This window comes from Sceloporus undulatus, chromosome 10, assembly GCF_019175285.1.
Source record: "Sceloporus undulatus isolate JIND9_A2432 ecotype Alabama chromosome 10, SceUnd_v1.1, whole genome shotgun sequence".
NCBI classification, from domain to species: domain Eukaryota; kingdom Metazoa; phylum Chordata; class Lepidosauria; order Squamata; family Phrynosomatidae; genus Sceloporus; species Sceloporus undulatus.
In genome coordinates, this window is record NC_056531.1 from 14,193,443 (window position 1) to 14,213,992 (window position 20,550).

General features: G+C 48.2%; 2 protein-coding genes across 10 annotated transcripts in view; both read right to left on the bottom strand.

Moving 5' to 3' along the window:
* CMKLR1 (chemerin chemokine-like receptor 1) overlaps nt 1-10,522 on the bottom strand; it is a 16,736-nt gene extending 6,214 nt beyond the window's left edge. For 2 of the 9 annotated variants that reach the window (XM_042441422.1, XM_042441419.1), the window contains exon 1: nt 1,884-2,632. In XM_042441422.1, the coding sequence (XP_042297356.1) occupies nt 1,884-1,910 (27 nt within the window). In that variant the 5' untranslated portion in view covers nt 1,911-2,632. Of the gene's footprint in view, nt 1-1,805; nt 2,633-2,864; nt 3,067-7,117; nt 7,473-8,695; nt 8,711-10,399 lie in introns of those variants that run through there. The other 7 variants (XM_042441428.1, XM_042441424.1, XM_042441427.1 and 4 more) reach the window with 7 other exon arrangements.
* HECTD4 (HECT domain E3 ubiquitin protein ligase 4) overlaps nt 1-20,550 on the bottom strand; it is a 426,162-nt gene that overhangs the window by 346,321 nt on the left and 59,291 nt on the right. The gene's annotated exons all lie outside the window — the stretch shown is intronic.

Below are 20,550 nucleotides of genomic sequence, written 5' to 3' on the forward strand. Positions count from 1 at the left end.
GGGGGGGTGTTTGGCCAGAAAGGGAAGTCCATTTCTGCCATCTGTCTAGGAATAATGCCCAAATGTCCTCCATTTTGATCATGCCTAAGAAACATGCATTTATATTAACATTTTAAAAAAATCATCAAATTTTTCGCATGTCCTCCATTTTTAAAAAAATGTGTCCTACATTTGAAAATGTTGTCCTATATTATTAAATTATTTGATTATTTATTTTTTGGTCCCCCCCCCCCCCGGTTGTCTGGGGGACACCAACCTGGCCCCCGGCTCAAAAAGGTTGCCTACCCCTGCCTTAGAGAGTCAGAACTATCTCCTCCTAGGAACAAGGTAAGGAATTCAGTGGATTTCCAGGGCTGAGCAGGAATTCAAACTCTGGTCCCTAAAGAAGACCGAATCCAGGCTTCAAAGCACTCCTTTGTGCTGACTCTCATATTGCACTGCTACAATTCTTTTTTATTATAATAAGTAGCCACTGCACAAACTTGCGTAGATGTGTTCCTCCCCTGCCGGTGATCCGGCCAAGATCTTCGAATTTGGATGGATGGCACGAGATCATGCCCCTGTCCGAACCTGAAAGTCGCTTCCTCCATTTTGCATGCCAATGGGGCTTTTTCTTGGCATGTGGCTCTGAGGCAGGCAGTCTCACAATGGAAATCACAAGCAGATGTGGAAGGAACATCTGGGTCTGAAGCTCCTACCAGCCACGCTCCGGTCCTCCTGAGAGTGCCAAGGAGAGGCTTCCATTCCCAAAGGCTGCCTTCTGTTCTGTCTTTGATTCCCACCCATCGGCCTTCAGACTTTCCGCCTTCAGTTTCATATTTGGACTGAAATGCACAGAGACACCCCTCTCCAACCGTGACCTCACCCTGCTTCATGAAGGAGCCTTTGTGCGAGCTCCTTGGGAGGAAAAAGAAAAACCATACCCATCCCAATATTTATACTGGCCTTTGCAGGCTGAAGCCTGGAGGATCCCAGAAAGGCACATATGACCTTTGTTATTAGACTGTGGTTTTTATTCCAGCAGCAAGAGAATGACCGGGGGGGGGGGGGTCCAAAGAGCTGTATTTAAAAAGCTCGGGGTTTGGACTTTGGGGTTTGCTTTCCTATTTTGTCCTCACAACAGACCTGCATGGGAGATCAGGTAGAGCGAGACAGAATCTGAAGTGGACTGGTCCAAGATGCATCCAATGAATTTCCTGGCTCAGTGGGGACTTAAATCTAATCTGCACTGTCAGAATAATGCAGTTTGAGACTGCTTCAGCTGCCTGGATCAAGGCGATGGAATCCTGGGATTTATAGTTTGTGGTGACAATAATTCATAACCTTTGCTTTTTTGGACTTCAGCTCCCAGAGACCACCATGGTTGGCCCTGCTGCCAGAGGCTTCTAGAAGTCGAAGTCCAAAAGTGATGCAAGATCCAAGGTCAAAAAGCCTCAGGCGAGGAATTACCGAGGCAAGACTGGTGCTTCTGGGTGGCTATCCAGCCAACCCTTTGCTTGCCAGAAGGACTCTGGTTCAGCTCCACTGACGTAGCCGGGGAGTGGAGACTTATGAGCTGATCTGAAGGTAAAGGCAACTCAAAGGGCATCCGCCCAAAGAACTTGGCAGCATCTGAAAGACTATGAAAGTAAGACATTTCTGGTGGTCTATGCCAGCACCGATTTCATGGGGCACACCTTCTGGGAAATGCAGCTGGAAAAGACCATGTCAGCTCTGATGCAACATTTCCCACTCTGAGCTTCTAAAGATGGCAAGGGAACCAGAGATGCCCTCCCCAAAAAGACACAAGCAAGCCCCATTCTCACCTTAGACATCTTTCCTATCAGTGAAAACCAGCAGCCCCTCCAATGGTGGGGTGTCGAAAACACCCAGCTTTTACTCACAACTTTATCAGAGCTATCCTTGAGCATCTTGGATCCCCTCTTCCAAGTTCAGACCAAAGCGCAGAGCAGATTCAGAACCCGCAAGGATGCAAATGACAATGCTGTTGAGATGCAAAGGTCCTGCAGGTCCTATTCTCTGCTGTAGTCTCAAGGGAAATACTGGGAGAATTGGCCGCAGGTTCAAATGAATGAAGTAGGAGGCCTCCTTCCATGCACAAAATGATGAGCAGAGCAGGAAAAGCCCACAGCCCCGGTGTGTGGGAGGAAGGAGAGGCCCACATGACTGCAAGAAGAGCATGCTGTTTCCCCCAAATAGACTGCTGGGGATGAACATTCCCATTCCCTTCCTTCCATCTGGCCCTCCTGGCCCTCACTCCTTGTCGATCCAGTTGTGTTACCATAATCCCTCCCTGACTCCATCAAGCACTCCTGCCTTTGCCTTGGGGAAAAAAGCTGAGACAGCATCCCTTCCAACATGTCACAGATAAAAAACACAGGGCACGTGGCCAAGCAATCTCAGAGTCGGGCCAAAATGGCAAAAGCGATGGATGAAGAAGACACAAGTGAGGAGACGGGGCCTCAGTTTGCTTTGGACTGAGCCTCCTGGGAAGGCCAGATTTTGCCCCTTCTTCTCCTCTCCTTCCAGCTAAGGAAATGAACTCAGTTGGAAGCAAGCTGAAGATAAAGGGGGAAAGTGGGGTGAGAGAGAGAAATATGAACGACAGTTGAGAAAGTGGGATGGCAGAGGAGTAGACATTGGGAGAAGGAAAAGGAACAGGAGAGAGAAACCGGGACATTTTAAAAGCAACTGAGAAGGTGGAATGGCAGAGGATTGATCACTGAGCTCCGTCTGCAGCAATTGAAGTAAGTCAAGGACAAAGGAGGGAAACGGGAGGAGGAGAGAGAAACCAGGACATTTGGAAAGCAGATGAGAAACTGGGAAAACAAAGGATTTAGTAGACCCTGTAATTTATTGTTGACCTTCTCTTGTGCTCTTCTCTCCTACATTTTTTGTCATTCATTCCCTTCCGATTATTAGTTGCCCCATAGCTGGACCTCTCTGGTTGACATACAGGGCAAAACAGAACAATCAAAAGGAATTGCCAAACCAGGGAAAAACACCACTTAAAACCTCTTCAAACTTAAAGCCTCTTCCATCCCACTGCCCCACCAGGGAAAAGCATTCGAGAGAGGCCCTCCTAGCCTGAAAGCCTATTTATATTCCCTGATCCATCCTACGCTTCTCTCTGTTTGGTTTCCAAAGTCATTACTCTCCAGAAGAGTGATAAGGATGTGTGCAGAGTTGGTACAGGAAGGATTGGGGGCAGAAGCTGCTTTTGTGTACTCAGCCTCACTCCCAAGGGAGAGCTGGCATTTTGGAACGGAGGAAGAATGAGATACAAAGCAGGGAGGAAAACTAGGATGCGGGGAGTCATGGAAAAGCTACCCAAATGGTGCACCAAGCCCCATCTGTGGATCTTCCTTTTGCAAGGAATATTCTCCCATTCTGAACGGTTTGACTATTGGAGGGGACTTTGGGACACTAGGGTTGAAACCCCCACTCTGCCACCATCCTTGGGCAAGTCACTCTCTCTCCGCCTCAGAGGGAGGCAAAGGCAAACACCTCTGAACAAAACTTGTCAAGAAAACCCTGTAACAGGGTCACCATAAGCCAGAAATGAGTGGAAGGCACACAGCTACCACAACGTACGCTGATTTAAATTTCTCAAAGGCTTTGCTAGGTCTTTGACAGAATAGGTCTCTTTGGGGAAAGGCCATTTTTAACTGGGTGCCAGAATGATGCCAGTTGTGGCTTCAAAGGGCATTTCAGAGCTGGAGAGCCATAGCAGAGAAGGCCCTGTCACATGTTCTCACATAGCATACCAACCCCAGTGATGGGATACCCGTGTGCCTTTCTCACCTTGCTTCAGGCACCTCTGTCTTTGACCATAGCTCTTCCTCAACCAGGTCATCTCTCACTCTACCAGCCTTCCCTTCTGCTTCTCTGTCTTTCTGTCTTTACCTGATCCCAGGCTCCCTTGGGTTGGCTTTCTGGCATTGCTCCAAGCTCATCATGGTCCCTTCCTCCAAATATAGGATCTATTTTAGTGATCCATCCAACGCTGGCCCTCATCGTGCCCACCACTTGGGCTCCGCTCTTCCATGCTCAGCTGCCCATTGGCCAACCCCAGCCAACAGAGGGTCAAAGCAAGTTCCTTTTCCCAGACCCTGGGCAAAGTTCCTTGCGGAAACTACAGCGCCCAGATTCCCCCATCCACATGGCAGGCCATTTTCTGCTCCAAAAGCCAAACAGCAAGAGCGTCTTGAGTCCTGATTACAAAGAGCCGAGAAGTCCCAGAGGGAAGCTTTTGGCTAGCCAGAACTAGGGCCAATCTTTTCCGAAGGAGACACTCCAGCCTGCCCAAAGCCAGGCTGCACCTGCCCTCAATTGCTAACCACACTTAAATCTTGATTCAGCAGCCCTTGGGAGCGCATGATGGGCTGGATGAGGCTAATTCCTCCTCGATAAATATTTGAACCGACCATTAATTAAAGTCCTCCGCTGCTGATCTCCTCAGGCCAGCTCTGTGCTCAGGGGTTACAGCTCACACATTTTAATAGGGAGCATGTGCCCCACCAGGCGCCTTCAAGGAGAGGTGGTCTGACCCCTCCCAAGGGGCCTGGGACTGGAAAAGACAGGCAGGAAAACATGACCCTGCCATGCCACTCAGAGCTGTGCACCTGCCTGAGGGAAGGGGGCCCATTTTCACCCCATTCCCTCCGTGGGCCACACCTGGAGTGTTGTCCCATAACATCTGGCATCTTTTGGGAGTGAAAAGTAACTGGTTTGAGGGTGAGTTGTTTGGGAGGGAGCCATACGACTATATCTGCCCATGACTTTGGGTGGTTTTCTCTGCCTTGGGGGTACAAAATTGCCCCAAAAGTTTCGTGAGTTTGAGGGCCTTGTGTTTCCTTCAGTTCTCTCCATTGTTCTCCATCAAAAGGAGCCCTTCTTGGGTTCTTCATCTATCCTGAGGCAATACCCTTTCTTCGACCAGCTGGTATCCCACCCCTTCAAAATGGGAAACTGGATCATGGGCATTTTTCAAGCCCAGCCCTTGGAATCCCAGGTCAGTCTCTCTGGATGGAAGCCCTCCATGCAAAGGACAGGATGAGGCGAGGACGACCTTTGAGAAGAGCCAAACCACTCAGGCAGGGAGGGTTTCATCTGATGATCTCCATGGCATGCTCCAGTCTGAAGTTCAAAACATCTGGAGGACCAAAGTTGAGGAATCATCGCTCTACAGGATATGGACATTGCAGAACTGCCCAATTCTAAGTCCTGCCAACGTAAGTCCAGTTACAAAGACATGGCTCCCCAAGAGTATTCTGGCCTATCTATTGGGATTTAAAGTGCAATTGTGTTTGCGACACTCACTTATCGTTGGCCCCATAGAACCCAGAAAGAGGTACACAAACAGAACGCAGTCAACACAAAAGCTGTGCACATCCAGAGCACGTTCTTTGCCAAACCCTGGGGTAGAAAAGTACTCTGGACTCCATCCAAGGAAACCCGGGGAGCCAAGAAGAATTCCTTGGAGGAGGGAAGTCACTCCCAATTCACCAACAGCTGGAATGGGGGCTTCACAGCTGCTTTGGACAGGCTGCCCTTTGGAACAGAAATCCAGTTCCCTCCACAACTCTCCCACACTTCCAATGACCTAGCATGCCCTTCTCCCCCTGGAATCTTTTTCAGCAGGAGTAAGGAAACGGTCTCCCTCCAGGTCTTCTGGACTCTAACTCCACGTATACCAAACACATTTCTCTCCTTCTACCCTGTCTTTTCTGGTCCAAGAGGTGCTGTCAGCTTTGGAAATGAGCAAAAGCCTGCCGGACCTATTCACCCTGGTGCAAAAACCGGTTGCGCATTCTCACTACACACTCGACAATCCCTCTTCCAACCCCATGTACAACCCTCCAGATTGAACACGACCCTTGTCTTTTGCACAAGCATGCCCCTGCCTTGCCAAACTCTTTTTAAAAAAAAACCCGTACAGCTGAAGAGGAAGGCAAGATGCTCTGGGTTCCTCCGCTTTTCTCTCATGCGTGTCTAAATCTCCCAATGTGACAGGCCTGAAATCTGAGTGCTACATGTTTGCGTGAAAGGAGGGAAGGCTTGTTTTCCACCGTGCCAAAGCCCTGATGCAAACACACTCCAGGGAATCCGTTGAAGTAGGAATGACCAACAGATGTCATTTTAACGACACAAATGAGGAGAGAAAGGAAATGGTTGTCGCAGCCAAGGCTTCCCTGAGTCTCAGCATTTCCTTCGCTGCTCTCACTGTTCCTGCCCTCGCACATTGGCAAACACAATTTTCACTTCTTCAGAAGAAAATCCCCTCAGGCACAAAGTTCCCTTGCTCCCCTCTCTTGCATCACTCTGTCCTCCCTGACTCTGCCGGTCAAAATTGGGGAACCTTTGATCCTGCATAACAGAGGCTCACTTGCCCTGGGACCGGGCACCTTTCCCATGACACACTTATGGCACAACAATGCCACTTTAACTGCTGTGGCATCAAAAGTTGCTAGACCACAGGGCCTGACCCTGAGTCACCAGTTTCCATGGGTCATCTCTAGGCAGGAGACATGGGGCAAATCCTCCAGTTCTAAAGGACACTGCTCCAGGCAAGTGGTAAGGACTGGATGCAAATCTCCAGTGCTCCAAGTAGAGCAGCGGTTTGCTACCATTTTGCAAGGCTTAATGAATTGGTTGCTGCAACTTGCAAACACTCTTTCAGAAGTCTTAGTCAGCTTCCACCTTCCTTGCCAGCACTTGCAGTGCCAGGGCTCACTCTGCACTCTGCTTTGCATCCAGCTTTGGGCTAGACGCATGTAGGTTACATTGTTGTTGTTGTGTGCCTTCAAGTCACTTCTGACTTATGGTGACTCTAAGGCAAACCTATCATGGGGTTTTCTTGGCAAGGTTTGTTCAGAGGAGGTTTGCCATGGCCTTCCCCTGAGGCTGAGAGCAAGGCTAGAAATTTGGAGACTCAAGGAAAAATTCATTTCATAACTCTTATCTAGGGTTGCAAAGCCCTCATCCCTCCCCCACTGCTAGACCCCTGTGTAGATAAGCGATGAAACCTTCTGCTTCCATCCATACACACCCACATCCCAAAGACATTTACACATAGACAGAAACTGTTGTGCCATAATTGGTGCAAAAAACTTACAAGACTTTGAGAATCGGGGGATCAACGTAGGAAATACCTGGAGGCTGGGTCCACCTTGCAGAGGAACCGTTTCAGGCTTCGATGGGTAGCCCCTCAGAGTCAATGGGCTCTGTTGGGAAGAGATCAGCAGGTTATAAAATGTCTGCAGAAGCAGACCTTCATGGTCTGGTGCCAAGGAACCTCTCGGATCCTCCGCCTGGCTCTCAGCAGGCCTGACCGTGAGACCGATGTCTCTTTCCTCAAAAGAGAGCAATGATCAATGAAAGGATTTGTCTCCTAGGCTGTGGAACATCCAGCAAAAAGCAACCTTTGCTTATGGGTGAGGAAGTGGCTCTCAGATCGGAAACAGTGGCCACTTCCCCATCCTTGGTTACGCGACGGCTCCTGCAGACTCAGCACCAGGCAGCATCGCCCAGGGAAGAGGCCCCCAGTGCCACAAAAAAGGCCCTCCTCAGCATCTTTTTGGCAAAACACAAATTCTGGGGATGACCTATAAAGCCCTATGTGGTTTCAGTCCAGGCGATGGGACCATATCTCTCCTATGAGCCTGCCCAGGTCCTCCAGAGTGGATCCTCTCACTTCCACCACTTTCATCGCTATGGTTGGTGGGAACAAGAGACAGGGCCTTCTTGCTCTCCTGTGGATCTCAAGGGCCGGGCAGGGTCATCTGGGGAGATCCAATCAATCTGATAGACTGAACCTAAACCTAAGTCTGACCCAGGATGAAGTGACTTCCAGTGTTTACTCTTACTCACTGGTGTTCAGAAAAGGAACCAGGTCCAAGCAAGATCTATTCCTCTTGCACCAAAGAAATGAATTTCTTTGGCACACCAGAGGCATCCAGGAATAGAAACCGGCTAGCCAGTCATCTCAACTTGAGTCATGTAGGGTGGTGGCTCCTTGGGGCAGCAGAGATGGCCAATGTGGTCTCCGCTTCGACCACCATGCCAGCTGTGGCATGCCACCAAGGCAGCTGCGGTTGAGACAAAGCTGCAGGGCTGGCAAAGAAAGTCAACTGACAGCACAAAACTGGAGAAAAGCAGGGAAAATCAGTTGTGCTCAGGGGCATCTCCATCCATAGTTCCTTTCTCAACCCTTTATTTAAATAAGATCCTCTGGCCAGATTCCTGTTGGTTAGGCTCAACTGTTTTAAAAAGGATTCACTTTTATTTATATCTGCCTTTCTCCTGACACAAGACCCTAAGCACCTTAAATCCATCCTCAATCTACATGGTGCCTTACCAGTTCACAAAACAGAAACAGCCCTGTCAAAGATTTTGGATGGCCCAAATCTTGAAACATCTTTTTAAATGTCTTTCAAAACAACTAGGTAAGGAATTCTGTTAAAAGCACAAAGTAGCAACTACTTAAAACACATTTTAAATGTAACATTATTTTAAAAAGATACAGGCCCACTCTATTAAAAGGCCTTTCAGCCAAAACAAAAAGGAACTCGGCAGAGACTTGCCCTTCCCTGAAGACTCACTCAAAAGCAAACTGCTGCAGCCTCTCCTAGCTTGTCTGTTCTCCCCCATTCGTAACTTTGGTCATCCTGACCACCCTCCAAATTGGCCGCACCTGTCCCAGTTTCCATCTGTGAGACATTGGCCGGGATGTTGGAGTCCAACACTCTTGGCCATATGCATCCCATTCCTCCCTTTTATATTGTTCACTTGCCCAGCGGATGATTTCACCACCAGCTCGAGCTTCGGCACAGGAGGAAATGTGCTCACTTGGCTCAGGATTTGGAGCTCAGCTCTGGGAAAGCAGGAGCAAGAAGGGGGAGTGGGACGGATGCTCTTGCCAACATGAACAGATGGATCCCAAGCTCAGAAACACAGCATCAGAGAGTCAAAGAGGTGGAAGAGGAATGGAAAGCTCATCTAGTCTAACCTGGCTACAGTGACACATGCCTCGATTTCATCCTGTTTGGACTATTGTAACACACTCTAGAAAGCCAATGGGGTGCAATGGTTTGAGTGTTGGACTAGGACCCTGGAGATTGAGGTTCGAATCCCAACTCATCCATGAAATCCACTGGGGGACCCTGGGCATGTCACTCTCAGCGGCCCTACGATCGCCATAAGTGAGAAGCAATTTGGAGGCACACAATAACAACAATGTACTCACTCTATACAGAGCTGCCTTTGGAAACTGTTCAGAAAGTTCAGTAAGTCCAAAATGTTGCTTCCAGGAGGCTAACCAGGGCTGGCTCTGGGAAATGTATAAATTCCTTTTTGAAATAGATTTGCAGGCATTTTTAATGCAGCTTCAAAAGCATTCCCAAAAGATGGTCACCCAACCTCTGTTTAAAAACCTCCAACAAGGGAGACTCAACTGTCCTCTGACTGAGTCCATGCCACTATCGAACATCTCTTGCCATTGGGAAGTTCTTCTTAACTTTTAGGTGGAATCTTATCTTGATCTCTTGCAACATTCAGTGGGTACTCTGCATGCGCCTTGGGCCAAGGACTCTTTCACCAGAATATGTGGCAAGGGGGGCGAGTGGCAAAGTGGTGGCTGCCCAAGGCTGTCCATAGATCTGACCTCCTCTGCCAAGGCCCATGGCAAATCTTTTTCTACGTTGATGTTCTCTCCAATATCTGCACCTGGTACTCAAGGATGTTTGAGTCTTCCGCCTCATCCACACTGCAGAAATAAACTGGTTTGATACCACTTTCACTGCCCTAGCTCAGTGCTATGAATTTTATCTATTTTAATTGTATGTACAATGCCGTGTAAATTTACAGCGCTATATAAATAAAGCTTAATAATAATAATAATAATAATAATAATAATAATAATAATAAACTACAATTCCCAGAATACCATAGCACTGAGCCAGGGCATTTAAAGTGGTGTCAGACCATATTATTTCTGTAGTGCGGATGCAGTCTTACAAAGTGTTGGCCAGTATTCAAGTCACCTTGAAGTCAGATTTGTGCTTTGCAGCAGCTTCGCTCATTCATTGGTTCATTCAGTTTATCAATCAATCATTCAACCAACCAATCAATCAATCAGGAGGGAAAAGCAATATCCCATTTTGAGTCAAGTGTTCAACTCAGGGTGGAGGATTGTAAGATCTACATCAAGAAGGCATGTCAGGCTAAATCTCCCATTCCTCAAACGTAGACTGAACAAACACAGCCAACAGGACAGTTGAGGTCTTGCAGAGTGCTTTCTTTTGCCCTGAGCTACTCAGGTTCAGCAAAGCTTCTTAAGGTCTCAATACGGTGCTTACAAGCGCAAAGCAAAACAGGTTTTTCAAGAGGGAGGAAATACCTGTAGATTGGCAGATCCTCGTCTCTTCTGCCTTGCGACTTGCGCCTTCTTTTCCCCAGGAGAAGAAAAAGTGATCCAGAGAGTCCGCTCCAAATGCAGGTTGTATGCAGGAGAGGCTACTTGAAGGCTGGTTCAAAGAAGCCCTGCAATGGAAATCGTTTAGCAGATCCAGCACTCTCTGCACATGGTCAGAGGGCCTTTGGATCTCCTCTTCATCTTGGGATGGACCTCATAGTGCCTTCCTTGAGGGCAAAGAGAGAGACAGTCAAGACACATGTACTGAGAGTGTGCATTTCATTGACTTGGAAAGGAGGAGAGGAGAAAAGGAAGAAAGCGAAGGGGGGTGGGGGGTGGAAGGAAACAAGCCACACCAGAATTTCAGGATGAGAAATTTGGCCGGGGAATTTGGCTTTTAAATCAGCAGCTGGAGGAGAGGAGGGTGTAACTCCATGACCTAGGAAAACTGGCTCAAACCTTCTGGGTGAGCCAAGGTGGAATGGCTAATAAGCAGTTGCTTCATTCGATGGGGGGGAAATGCTGGGAATCTTGCTGGAGGGGGCATCCAAAAGGGGAAATTCAGAGGAAAGGGAACCTTGGAAAAGAGCGTGTCTGTTGGACAAGGGTTCAAAAGGCAGCTCTGGACAGGCCCATCTGAAAGGAGAGATAAGCAGAGGATGGGACCAACAGTGGAGGTTAAAGGTGCCTCCGCACAAGAGTAACAATGCAACCCCAGGGTGCATCTACACTGCAGAAACGTTGCAGTTTGATGCTCCTTGCCATGGCTCCATCTGACCAAATCCTGGGATTTGTAGTTTTTGTGAGGCACCAACCCTCTTTGGCAGAGAAGGCCCAAGACCAGGGGTAGGCAACCTTTTTGAGCCGGGGGCCGGGTTGCTGTCCCTCAGACAACTGGGGGGCCGAAGCCAGGGGGTGGAGCTTCCACCCTCTGGGGGGTGGGGCCGCGTGCCGGGGGTGGAGCTTCCACCCTCTGGGGCCAGGCCTCCTCCTCTTTGCCAGCAACTGATGGGGCCCCAGGCCCTGTCAGAGGCTGGGAAAGAGCTGGCGGGGGCCGCCAGTGCAGAAGGCCTCCCCCTCTCCCCCCCCGATCAAAGGCCCCTGGCAAAAAAGCGGCGGGGCCATCAACACTGCAGGACTCCGCTCCTTTGCCGGCCCCTGACACCAGAGGCCCCACTGCCGCCACCAGGAGCCCTCCTGGAGGGCCCCCAGCAACCAATGGGCCTTCCAGAGGCCCGCGCTGCGCCGGCCCCGCTGAGCCCTACTGGAGACCCCCAGTGAGCAACAGGCCTCTGGGAGGCCCGCGCCCGCCATGGAGCCTGTTTCGAGGGCTCCGGCGGCCCGAGCGGGCCTCACGAAGTCTCGCGTGACTTTCTTGACGTCGTGTGAGACTTCGCCTCTACCGCCCACCATTTTTTTGTCAAAAGGGCGGGAAGGTCGCGCAAGACTTCGCCGCCATTTTGAAAAAAATGGCGGCGCCCAGGAACGGGAAAAGCCGCAATCGGCACGGCGGCAGGGGCAGGGGCAGGCCAGGGGTGGTGGCTAAAAGGCCCTCTGCGGGCCGCACCCGGACCGGGCCGGAGTTTGCCGACCCCTGCCCAAGACCATTAAAATACCAGTCCATAGGGGTGCTACACCCTTAAGTGGTGCCAGGCTGCATTATTTCTACTGGAGTGGAGCACACGAAGTGTTTGAGCCAATGTTCTCCCGCTCAAAAATATTTATGGCAAAACTGAACTTTTTAGCGCACATGTTTTTTTTCCTCAAAAGCCCCAAAGTGGGGTTTAAAAAAAAACAAACAACTCATGGCTGCTGATGTTTTCCTAAAAACGCACTCAGCTGATTTCAAAATAAACAACAAATACAATCCCATTGCAAGCTTTCAAACTTCCACGGCTTCTTGCGCCAGGAGTTGTTTGACATTTTTCCCTCCTGGAGAAACTAAGAACTGGCATGTACTTCTGCATCCTCAGTGCCAGTGAGCTTTTTGTGTCAAAATTCCCAAAGTAAAGTTTTTTTAAATCTTGATGGGCAAAAAAATAAATAGATAGATCAAGCGATGGAGACACAGGACCTTTCCACACAGGTGTTTTGAGCACGGAAGTAGGTCAGTTCGCATTGGTCGAGCCATATCGCGTATATGGCATTGGTGTTCCACACCTGTGAGCTCAGAATATGTATTGACCAAGTGTGATATAACGTGAATACGCGTTGGCCAGTTCACGGCTGGGTTCCCGAACTAAGCAGCCGTCTCCTCCGTTTGGGCGAGTGCGCAAAATTAGTGGATCTGGCGGATCCGTAATTGATGGCAGTGCGAAACCTCTGCTGCTTTGGCGGGTGTGTAACATCCAATCCCGGGGTTTCCTGAAGAACCACCGGGTTACAAATTCCCAGATGCGGCGCTGGAATTTTCCCCCTTTTCTCCTCCGTTGGCCCTTTCCCCCTTTCAGGACAACCCCCGGGCAGGGAGCGATTTTTCTACGAACAAAATAGCGAAACCTTTTGTTTCGGGGGGGGGGAATATGTAATATGTGTGTATAATATGTATATGTTGTATGTTACACACACACACACAAAGATGGTGTGTAGCATATACATGCAGCATTACAACAACTGTTCGGCTGCTCCACCCAGTTTTGTGTGTGGTGTGTGTGTGTGTGTGTGTATACATACATACATAATATATGTAATTGTTATATATGTTATAATGTATGTGTATATACACACACACCCAACAACACACCACACACAAAATGTGGGTGTAACTAAGTACATGCACATTACATGCACTTTTCGGCTTCTCCACAGTTTTGTGTTGTGTGTGTATATATATAAACACTCATACAGACAAGGTGTGTGTACACATAAAGACAACGTCAATCTCCACTTTTGGCTGTACACTTCTGTGTATAGATATCAGTAATGTATGTATGTATTTAAATGTGTGCATACACACACACACACACACACACACACAGATGGTGCATACCCCTTTCGTAAGTGGCTAAAGGCAGTAATTCGCGCGATATTACGCGCTAAATAGTGACCTCATTCTTCACCCCCAGAAGTTAAAAATGTTGCCCCCGTTCAGAGCCCCACAGAGCGTGCGCAAAGCTGCCGATGCGCATCGGCCAATACACATTGTATTGGGCTGGTGTGGTTATCCAATCTGCACTTGCCTCACTTTGCCTGAATACGCATTGGCCGATTCGCAAAACCTCGATGCGGAAGGCCACCCAGGTGTGAATGAACAATGCGATATGACGCGAATACGAATCGGCAAAGCGTATTCAGAGAGCATGAGTGTGAATGAACGATGCGATATGACGCGAATACGCATCGACCAATGCGAACTGACCCTACTTCTGTGCCCTGTGTGGTAAGGTCCGCAGACAGACAGACGGATAGCTGCCAGTCCCTTCAGGTGATGGATTTTACCTCCTGCAATGTTCAACAAAACAGAAGCCTAGCAGCCAAACTACAAACCATTAGTCACATTCACCTATGTAAGCCTCATTGAAAGTAATGGAAGTTCTGCTCAGGGTTTTTCCCACATTGCAAAGGCCAACATGCCCACAAAATCACGGTCTTTGAAATTTAGGCAATAGTTTGCCTCTAACTCAGCTCACCAATTTCCCTCTCTTCTCTTTGCCCCATATTCCTGTGGGAGAAGTCCAGGGACGTAGCCAGGGGGGGATTCTTGGGGTCTGGACCCACCGCTTCCATTAGAAAAATGAATGGTGCGTGCTGCTGCACCGCCGCACCCAAGTCCCATTATACTGGTGGCACTTAGTCTGGACCCCTCCCCTTCCTAAAATCCTGGCTACGTCCCTGAGAAGTCCCTATCCCGGGGTGCATGCAAAGCAGAACGTGAATGTTGCAAGAGATCAAGATAAGGAGGAGAATAAAAAAACACAGAGAAGTTCATTAGCAACGACAAAATGCACCCTTGCGAGACCTGCCCTTAGAGTGACGCCTGGGTTTGCTCATGATTCCTTACACCTCCTCCTCTTCCAATGTGCCCAGTGTTAACCAAATCCGCCCGCACAACAACTTGGCCACCTGCGCCTTCACAATTGCTGCCACTGCTAAAAATAAAGAAAGAAGTAAGGCATTGGTGATTTTCCAAGATGCTCCGTTTGGGGCGGCACAGCGTACATCTCTGCTTGTGGAGTTGCACACTGTTTGTGCAATGTGATGCTTTTGTTGAATGGGAGGCGAGTGAGTGCACACTGGGGTGTGAGTTTGGGATTCTGTCCCAGGGCCATGTTGGCTGGGGAATTTGGGGAGTCATCCTCTGAAAACCAATGTTCCCCACAAATGGGCAAAGGATGCAGGATGATATTGCAGAATATACTGCATCCTTGTTTTGCTCCCTTAACCAGCAGTCTGACCTATTTGCAAAATCTGCCACCGACACATTTGTATATGCATAATTTCATTCTGCTTTGGGATTCCTCAGTGGCCCATCAGGCAGGATAAAAATGTAATTATTTAAAAATAACACTAATAGTACTACTACTACTATTAATAGAATGTATTCTTTATGACGGGTGGGAAACATGGTGCCAATGGACCCATGATACAATCCTTTGGGGTATTTAATGCAACTCCTAGACCTCCACTGTATACCCAAAGACCTTACCATGCCTCTTAAAAATGGTTAAAAATAGATGATGAAATGGACCAAGATCCCATTGGGGACTTACATCTTCAGAAGTGGACTTACCTCTGCAGGAATTGGAATTGCACACTTGCAACCCTGTTTATCTCCAGTAGAGAGCTGCTGTTTCGTTGCTATATGGCAGAGCCAGCAAAGTGCCCAAGGTGCATTGGCACCCAATGGACCACAAGACCGATGCAGACCAGTCCCAATGTGCATCACATCAGCCCAGTGTACATTGGGCACCAATGCATATTGGGCACTCTAGCAGTATCCCATTATGCATCTTCACAATTCAGTGAAGGGTTCCTTATGCAATGTAACAGGCAGTTAAGAACAGCAAGCCTCAGGTCAGTCCCTCTCTTTTAAGCTGGCCTACATCACAAAGTTGTTTTTTGTGTGGAAGGTGATGGAGGGACTTGAGCTCCTTGGCGGAAAGGCCGGTTATTGAAACTAATTAAATCAGAAGGCAATGAGAAAAGTTACCGTCTCTCATTCGTGGACCTCTGCATGCAGGAGGTCACATCTTGTACCCTGCTGGCATCTCCAGTTGAAAGAACCTCAGAGAAGAAGTGGGAAAGGCCCCTCTTTGGGTAGTTAAAGAGGTATATAGGTGGAGGCGGTCAAGAAGAAGGAGAAGAAAGAGGGGAAGACAAACTCTTCCTGTGGGATCTAGGGAAGGACCCTGGCATTACTGCAAGTGATGTATGAGGGTGTTGTGGCAATGCCACAGCCCTCAGGCTTGTAATGGGAGTTTTGGGGGCAGCTGTGGCCAATGGGTGTTGCAATTTCTGCCATTTCCATGTTAAGTACTCCCATCCAGGAGTCCAGCCGACCCACCTACAGGCTCAATTTCAAAACTTATCATTGCCTTTGTTGGAGAAATCGATGTCTGCAACCAAACTGAGCCAAGGAGAAACCTCTCCACACCAATCGATAGATTTAGGCAACTGCTTTTGAACTTTACATCCAGTCCCATCTCCCGGTTGCACAGCACCAGAAAGGGGTATTTTAATGGCAGCCCCACTGCTGTGAGCTCTGCAAAAGAATGTCTGTGAGCTTGAAAGGCACTGAGTAGCTCAATGTCAAGGTGTCCAACACTTGCAAAGGGCAAGGCCAGAGCTAGGGAGGGTTCACGCTGGCAGATTTCTGAATTCTCTCCCAGTCCAAGTACAAAATAAATGCTCATTTAATAGCCCAGCTGGCCAGATATTTTGCAGAGAGTTGGGCGATGTACTTCCACCCACCGCTTAAGGGGAAAAAGGCGGAAAATTTGATCCAAACAAGTGCCACTTGTATTCAGTCCTTAGGAGGAAAAGTATTTTGGTGGAGTTTGCTTCAGCCATTTATAGGAAAGCAAAGCCATTCCAGCAGAGCAGGCTGAATTCTCTCAGCCAAAAGAGGCTCACCGCTTGGGAGAGCCCAATTCCAACTACAATCCGGAACAGAGTCCCCATTCCAGCTACCTGGACGCCACTGTCTGGAATATATATATATATATAGGCTCTCATTTTGGGTCAGCCCCCAAACACCAAAACACACATGCCTCAAATCTAGCAGGGAAATCTCCAGCCAGCAACAACAAGAGAAGGAGCATGCTCTGTTGCATTGTGAACAGACAACTCTCGCTTGGATTTCTCCCCCAGAAACCCAGTTATTTGGAAAGCTGTGCCACGCTAGGGTTGACATTTAAAGGTCTGCTGCTTCCATCACATTGCATTAGGGTGGCCCGGGCGGATCCGTTACCTCAGGTAACACAACAGGGACTTTGCCCAGCAGTTTTGGGTGGGAAGCAGAGAGCAGGGAGAGAGTTAAAAAGGGAAGATGGCAAGCCAGCCGGCCAAAGGATGGCATTTCTCTTAGGGTGCAGCTTTCCCTGAGCAAAAGGTTCTGTATACACATTACTCCAATGGATATTTGGCAGGGAGGGCTGGGGGAACGTGATGCTTTGGATTATACGTCCCACGGGCAGTGTCATCTGTGGGCAATGAGAACTATCGTCCAAGAGCTAGGCAGGGCCGAGGGGGAAAGGCTGCATCCACACTGCGGAAATAATGCAATGTTTGGCACCGCTTTAACTGCCAGGGCTTAATGTTATGGAATCCTGGGATGTGTAGTTTGCTGCGGCACCAGCACACTCTGACAGAGGAGCTAGAGATCTCCTCAAACTACACATCCCAGAATTCCACAGCATTGAGCCATGGCAGTTAAAGCAGTGTCACACTGCTTGATTTCTCCAGTGGAGATGCAGCCTAAGGTTCACATCTTGGCATTAAGTTCTATTGTTGTTGTTGTTGTTGTTGTTGTTCTTAGACTTCTCCAGCCACTATAGTCCAAAAAAGCTAAATTTCCCTATTCTGTTTCCCCCAAGAAAGTCAAAACACACACACACACATTTTATGAACTAATTGCTGTTACAAACATCCGAAAAACTACCAAATTGAGCATCAAATGAACTGATGGGAAACATTTCGTACCAAATTGTTCTATACATTCAAAGGAAAACTCAGGAGGTGGATGAGTTGACTCTAGAAACCAAGTGCCTCCAAGCCACACAAACCCAGAAGGACGTACCGCCAAGATGCATAGGTTGCCATCCAGAACAGGAACAGCAAGGTAAGCAAGGCCAATGGGAAAGGATGACTTGATCATCCCATTTCTTTGATACCTAAATAACTGGGTAGCCATGGCACCAGACAAAAAGAAACACAACAGACCTGTACCTCAAGCCCAGGAAACATTACAGCTCTTACATCCACGCTTTCAGTGAGGTCAGAAACAGCTGTTTGGGTTGGAAGCAGCAATATCCTTTGAATCACTATCTGTAAAAAAAAGAATCTGCTCTCCAAATGAACAAACTATTTTCTTTAAAAATAAAAAAGGCTTATTCCTGATGTTTCACCAGCATCTGTGGCTGGCATTTTCAGAGAATGAAGATGCCAGCCACAGATGCTGGCGAAATGTCAGGAATAAACTCTTCTAGAACATGGCCATATAGCCCGAAAAACCTATTAAAAACTATGGATGCCGGCTATGAAAGCCTTCGACTTCACAATAAAAAAGCCTTTGCTGGAATAGAGGAACGGCAGCAGACCTCCTAGAATCCGGGCCTCTGTCCTGTTGTTAGTTCACACTTTTGTTGTTGTTGTTGTTGTTGCATGCCTTCAAATCATTTCCAACATATGGCAATCTTAAGGTCAACCTATCCTGGTGTTTTCTTGGCAAATTTATTCAGAAGGGGTTTGCCCTTGCTTTCCTCAGAGGCTGAGAGTGTGACTTGCTCAGGGGTTTATATGCGTTGGGATTCAAATCTTGATCTCCAGAGTCCTAATTCAACACTCAAATCACTACGCCGTGCTGGCTGTCAGTTCACAATAGAGGAGGCCCTGTGCAACAATGGGATTTGTGTATTCAGCTGCAACAATTGGGCAGGGATAGCCCTGACTGATCCTTTGCCATCCTGTTTTCTCAGGTGCTTTTAAAATGTCCTGGTTTCTCTCACCTCCTCCTGCCTTTGTCCTCAGCTACCTTCCATTGCTGCAAATGCAGTTTGTACACAGCTCAGCATGGGAGAGGAAAGGGGGGCTGGATTCCTGCTCTTCTCAGGAGGCTCAGGAAAAAGCAAACTGCTGCCGTTTCACGAGTTCCTCCTTAATAACTTTTGCCACCGGAAATTGCTCGGACGCAGACATTCTGGTTTTCATCTGTGAAACACTGGTGGGTACATACATGCAGACCCAACATTTTCTTTCTGCATTTATTTTATTTGCATCCCACCTTTCTTCCAGTACAGGACGCAAGGATGGAGTGGGGAGGTAATCCACCCCATTTGCAGCCACTTTGGGGTGGAGTTGGCTGGTTTGGGATTAAAATATCACCCCAAAAATGACAGGAGAAACATTTTAAAAATAGGAGGCTTGGGGGGGGGGGGTCAGGGGCCCGTGGGGGCCACATTTGGCCCACCCCTATGTCGATCCCCCCCCCCCCCCGGGCAATGTTGAAAATACAGCCTCACCAAAAAGCATGCTGTGGGAATTGGCTCCGCCAAAGTGGAAGGCATTAGCATTGGAGAAAAAATATTCCGCCTCCCAGAACCGAAGAAGCCATTCTGCTGATTTTACAAAGATCGCAGAGCAAGGGAGGGGGTGGGGGATATGAAGGAAAGAAGAGAAAGCTTTTGCAATCGCTGACCTACAAAAAGAAGCCTAACCAGCAAAACACATCAAGGATCAAGTCAAAACACACCGTCGAAAATCTTGATGACTTCGTCGTAAGCCCGCCTCCAGAGTTTGCATTTCTACAGACGAGGAGGTGGAAGCATCGGCCACAAATAAAAACATGGCCTCTTCTTCTGGAACATGGACTTCCTCAAGGCACATAGGAATGGGGAAATAAAGGAGTTTTTCATGCGGTGGCTCACAATTCGTGGAATCGTTCGATCTTAGAGTTGGATGGGACAACCAAGGGCTATCTAGTTCAACAGGGATACAGAACAAAAGCATTCCAGAAAGATGCCCATTTTAACCTCTATTTAAAGACCTCCAAAGAAGGACCATCCATCACCCTCCAAGGCAGTCCATATTCCACTTCCTAAAAGCTCTTACACAGGCAAGGAGTTCTTCCTAATGTTTAGATGGAAGGTTTTTTCTTGTAATTTGAATCCATTGGTTCATGTTTGGGTCTCCTGAACATCAGAAAACAAGCTTGCTCCATCTTCTACAGATATTTGAAGATGGTTGTCATGTCAGCTCTCAGTCTTCTCATCTCCAAGTTACTCTTTGAGAGAGGCACATGCCTCATAATGGGGGAAATGAACTCTCGATTCCAGAGTCGTAGTCCAATGTTCAAACCACTACAACATGCTAGCCTTCTACCTGGCTGCATACCCTCCAACATTTTGCAGATAAAAGAAAACAGGACAAGTGTGGCCAAGCAACTTCAGAATCCAGTCAAGATGGCCAAAGTTATGAATGAGAACGAACAGACAACCGCTTCCCCACTCTGAAATCAGTTTGCAGCAATTGAAGTTTGCTGAGGACAAAGGAGGAAAGTGGGAGGAGAAGGAGATAAGAAACCGGGACATTTGAAGAACCGCTGAAAAAGTGGGATGGTAGAGGCATAATCGGGACTGTCCCGATTTGCATGACAAGCAGTGCCTGCTGAAATTCCCTCATCTGTACAACAAAGAAAGGGATATGTGCTTTCTCCACTTTTGCATCTGACAACCCTACTCAGCTCCCAAATACTCAACGCAGGAGAAACAGGGGAAACACCCTAGGTTTGCCTGCCTTGACAGGAGAGCAGGCCCCATGAAAAGGCCTCCATTTGTACCCAAAGTATCAGGAGCTTAGGGGATAATGGGGAAATCTCTTCTTCTTTTAAACAAAGCGGGGAGAAACCCACATTTCAGCAGCTGAGTTCACTTCTCCATTTCCCCCTTCTGTCGACAGTGTCCAAGTTCATTGGTGATTCA